The sequence below is a fragment of the Morone saxatilis genome, unplaced genomic scaffold (genome assembly GCF_004916995.1).
Source record: "Morone saxatilis isolate NCDOM2014 unplaced genomic scaffold, NCSU_SB_2.0 Contig10, whole genome shotgun sequence".
Classification (NCBI taxonomy): domain Eukaryota; kingdom Metazoa; phylum Chordata; class Actinopteri; family Moronidae; genus Morone; species Morone saxatilis.
Genome location: NW_023339652.1, coordinates 15167889 through 15173098, shown reverse-complemented (window position 1 = coordinate 15173098; position 5210 = coordinate 15167889). Strand labels below are relative to the sequence as shown.

At 40.2% G+C, this 5210-nt stretch overlaps 1 protein-coding gene across 1 annotated transcript in view; it reads left to right on the top strand.

The window, feature by feature from the left end:
* The first annotated feature begins 211 nt into the window (after window positions 1–211).
* ano2b (anoctamin 2b) overlaps window positions 212–5210 on the top strand; it is a 60508-nt gene continuing 55509 nt past the window's right edge. Inside the window, 2 exon segments of the mRNA XM_035673071.1 lie at window positions 212–244; window positions 2906–3289. Coding sequence (XP_035528964.1) covers window positions 212–244; window positions 2906–3289 — 417 coding nt within the window.

Genomic DNA, 5210 nt, shown 5'->3' with positions numbered 1-5210 from the left:
CAGAACAATGTGATCTGGCGTGGATGGGCCGTCTCTCCTGTGGACTAACTGGAGTGAACTCGCTTATCATTTAGGAGATGATGGGGATGAAGGTGATGATGATGAATCTGGCTGTTTTTATCTGCGAACACCGCCAACTTTCACTCCCTCTCTTCTTCTTTTTCTTTTTCTTCTTTTTCTACTTCTCCGTGTGTCTTTAAAGCGCAACAGCATGCAGATCTCCCCGAGTGAAGACAAGATCCCAGTAAGTACATCCGTATCCATCCGCAGCCACTCTGTTGCTTTGAGTTCAGTTCCCTACACCTGAGACCGATCTGTGTGTGCATGTTGTTTACGACCCACTGGAACAGTTGTTACACTCACCTAGGCTGATTCTGTAACTGCTACTGTTGTATAGGAGAGCATTTGACCCACTATACAGGCAGCATAACATTATTAGTGATGACCTGTGTTTATTATTATTTTGTCACTGTTCACCCTGTTGAATGTTAAATGGTATCAGCAAAAGGTTGTTCTGTAAAGAATGTATAACCTTTGGGGAACCTTCAGGGAACGTCCCCCAGAGGTTTAGTTAACACCAGCATGTGGGAATCTTCTTGGAAGCAGCCAAGCTAAACCAAGAGGGAATCTTCTCAGTACAGTATTATTCATAAAAAGTGTCAGCAAACAGAAAGCCTTAGGGAAAGTGTGAGGAGTTTGAAGGTACCAACCGCTGTGTGTGCTGTATGTATGTGTCAGCAGGTGAAAGCCTCCAATGGATATCCTTATTGGACAGTACACTGTGCTATGTTTCCAAGCGGCATGCACAATGAATGTAGTTCATTTTATAATAGGTAGTTAGAAATGTAAATATTCAAAATCTCATTATGATGGATTATTTTACAGTTCGTCCTCTTCAGATTGGACAGAAATTAGCCTAGTCCAATTACTAGATACTTTTTGTACCATTCTGGACATTTCTGAAGGCTTTGTAGGGTTTTCAATCCCACACTGAGAACAGACCTTTTTCACAGCAGCCATTTCAACATGAAATAATAGGGTAAACATAGATATAACCAGCGATATTAACTAAGGTTCCGTTCCATTTAGGTCGTTGTCACGTAGGCTCGTTGGAAAGGCTCTGCTACATTAAATAGAATGGAACCGTTATTAGTATAATTGCCTGTGTTACCATACTGTTTTATGTCAAAATGGCTGCCTTGAAAAAGGTGTATTCACAAATATGAAAAAAATGGCAGAGAGTCAACATAATGCACAATGTAGCAAATATGGTGTACTGATCGTGGATGAAGCCCATGTAAAACAAAGTGATGAAGGTGTAAATTGTGCCACCCAACAGGACAGTTGTTGGTTTAGCAAATCTTGTAGTGGAACCAACAGAGCATGTGGCCATATATTAATGTTGACTGACAGCCAAGGCCAGTGAGTGAGTCCCTTAAGCTACATTTTCTGATATTTCTGACCAGGTCCGGTCCTTAGTCATAAATAGGAAGGTGACTTTAGAATTGAAAAGTTAAAGGACCAATGGACCAAGGATTCTGTGTAGCTACACTACCTGCTCAGCACCAAACAGCAGAGTGATACAGTTAGCGACTAGCTTAGCATTTAGCAGCTAAAGAGTCCAAACACAGAGCTAAAAGAAAGTGAATATTGGACTTATGTTCGCCAGGTGGCCAAAACATGACTCCAAAGGAATGCTAATGTTGCCCTGTAACTGCGGCATATGCAAACTTTTTACGCAACAAAGGTGATATGTAAATGCTGTGTTCACGATTTGCTTCTGCTGCCCCCAAAAATTCTTTAAAGCATTTTGTGATCAATGTAAAAAATAATTCCGAGGCACAGATAAAGTCACCTCCACTAGCATTTGTTCTTTTTAGAAAGACGTAACCAATGGCAGAGCTATAGCGACAGCAGCTACAGACCAAAATATGACAAATTAAGCTAATATGGTCTATTGCATGGGAAACTTGAGCTTGACTGTACATTTGTGCCATGTATACATATTAATACATCAAATGTATATAACTGACATTGTATTTTTTATTGTTTAAACAAAATAAAAACACAGTGACTTAGCTATGACTGAAGATATAGCGTAAGGTAGCTAGCTTGGCTGTAATGCAATAGGTTCTTCCTGCTCTTGTGTAATTCCATTATTAGCATACTATCCTGGTTAAATGTTGCACTGTAAAGAGTAGTCAGGTCAAGACAATGATTCATCTGGTTTTAAGAAAGACATTCATGAGGCTGTAGTTACAGTAACACGGACACACATTTGTGTTATTGATAGTCAATTTATTAGTCTAATTCCAACAAATAAGTCAGTGATTGTGTGTTACAACACACATACACAGATGGTATGTGAATATAGAAATTAACAGATATAGCATAGATGCACAGCCCCATATTTTAGAAACATGTCCTTCTGATAAGTAACAAAACCTACTCTGAGGAAGTTAAATAAATATCCCATCATGCCCCGAGCCTATAGAGCGTTCCCTCTTGTGCCCTCCATGTTTAGTCTCCCTCTCTACTTTCCCTCTGTCTAAATAAAGAATAAAACTGCCAAAGGTGAGCTGACTGCCCACTCTGCTGCTGAAGGTTCTCACTTCAGTGGTTTTGAGAACCTGCCAAAAGCCACTTCTGTTTGCGTGTGCTGACAGTGCAGTAGATGTTTAGGTTCATTCAAATGGTTATTACATAACTCCACTGCTGCTTAAGGGTTCTGTCTATGCTGTCTTTAAAAATGTGTGTTTGTTAAATTGATTGTGATACCATCGAGATGGCTGTTTTTTTTCTATCTCACAGCAGTTCCAGTGGTCATCACTATTGTTTTCCTGCTTTTACAGAGTAATTACTGTATATTTTACGTTCCCTTTTGATTTCTCTTGGCTCCCTACAGGTCACGGGTCCAACCCCAAGCCCTCAGAGCATCGGAGAAGGCCTTCGCTTTTCTGATGGCCGACGGAAAGTTGACTACATTTTGGTCTTCAATCAGCGGCGGCACAGCTCCATACGATCTCATGCCAGCACCTCAGTTTCACATGACAGGTTATCCATTGTTTCCAATGGCAACTTTCCCCCGTCAGTGGGCTCAGATGCGGCTGCAGGAAGAGGAGGCGCCATACTGGGAGGAGATGCTAGTGTCGGCGAGGTGTTCATGGAGCTTGGAGGTGCGGGAGGGAACGAGCCAACGGATCCTGCTGACAATGAGATGCGTCTAATCAGGCAGGAATTTGAAGCCAACCTGCTAGAGGCCGGCCTGGAGATAGAGAGAGACAAAGAGGTGAGTGTGCATCTTTGGCCTTACTAATGTCCATGTTCTCCTCTTCCTCTCTTCTCCATGTTGACACATAAATGTTAAAGCTTTTAATTTCTAATGTTATATTAATATGTGGTAATGCAGCTTTGAGTGATGATTTTGTGGAAAACTCTTGACCAGCAGCCTTTTAATACAAGAAACATGCTAAATCAAAATGTCACAATCCCAATCACTTCACATGAGTCAAATATCTGAACTCACTCACTAGTTGTCTCAATATTCACTGTGATGGATTAGCTGTTGTTTTTAATGCTATTCTTCTCTGAACGTTTTTTTGTATGGAAGGTAGAATTAATTTATTAACGTAAAAAAGCCCACTGTACTCAAGGTTCGAGACCAAACAAACATCCTGACATCGGGGGCATTAGTTAACAGTCAAACCAGCTTTAATTGGTTGATTTTCGGCGATTCGGGGACAGCATAACCAGCTGTTAACACAACACTGACAAATGATCACCTTAGTTGATATGGTATGGTGATTTAATTGAGAAAGCAGACACAGAACATCATTAGCATTCATTTGAAGTCGTGTTTCTTGCCATCTGATGAATGTAAAGGCGACTTTTCCTTTTAGCTGTTTTTGGTCTCCAACCAACTCCTGATGGAAATATCTGGCTCTTTAGCTGCTAAATGCTCTTCGATGTTCACTAGCCAGTCACTAACTTTGTCTGCCTGCTGTTAGGAGCTGGGCTGGTAGCGTACAGTAGGTTTATCAGAGCTTTTTTTTTTACTGGAAAGTTATGTCTTGCTGCTGGAATCAATGCTAATGAGAGCAGTGAGAGTGAACCAGATAGGTAATGGTCAAACATTGGCATGTTCCTTTGCTGCTCTATTGGTACACGAAGATGTTCAAGGGTTTGATATTTGGAAAACGCATTGTCCTTTTAATAAGATGAATAATTATGGTTAATCAGGATTATAATTTCCGACATTAACCAGCAGCCTGTGGTTTGATACACTGATAGACTAAATGCTTTCGTTTTTACAGGACTTTTTAAGATAAATCTCAACACAGGATCTGATGTAACTCTGTCTTGAGCTATTTAAGGTGAGCGCCTACATAGGAACCTGGCTCAGATGGTAGAGGAAAGAGGTGGGTGAGACTCGAGGTGTTGTGAAGGATATAAGGTGGCTATTACACCAACAAGAGAGTGTCATGAGGAGGTTTCTATAAAACTTTGAAATGTACATTTTATGTCCCTTTTTAAATTTTATATGCCACGTTGTTCGGCCTCCATCACCCTGCTGCTGTTAGACAAAATAACACTGCATGAAAAAGTGCTGAGGAGTCATTATTGTAAATCTGTTGATCAGTATGTGTCAGATTAGCCAAAGGCACGCTAACACTGGGACTGTGCACGCTGTCATTAGAATCTGATACACAGACAGGTAAGCTTACTGAGTTAAAGCACATGTACAGAACATTGCCCTGAAAGATAAGTGTAAGTGTTTTCTCATGATCATTCTTCTAAGTTTTTTCATTATTTTTTTCATCCGTGAAAACAGGTGATTTTTTTCACACTATACATTTTTATTTGTTTTTGTGTGAAAACAGATGCATGAGAAAAGAAAATTAACTTGCCTTTCAGGGCTTCCATAGGGTAGGAGAGCACATAAATATGAGATAATTATTTTCCTGTGGCCTTCCACAATATCATCAAGGTCTGTTTTCTGGGTCAGTTTGTTCACAGTGGACATAATGCAAAGTTCATTTTACACTCAAAATTCAGTTCAAATCGTCATTAAATGATCATTGTGTCAACAGGCAGTAATCTGCACCTTGCTGCACCACGCTATGTTTTATTTTATTTTTTACTTCTTTTAGCAGAGTCAGTCATGGTGAGCATCCTACAAGAAACCTAAAGGTGGCTTATGATGGTTTATG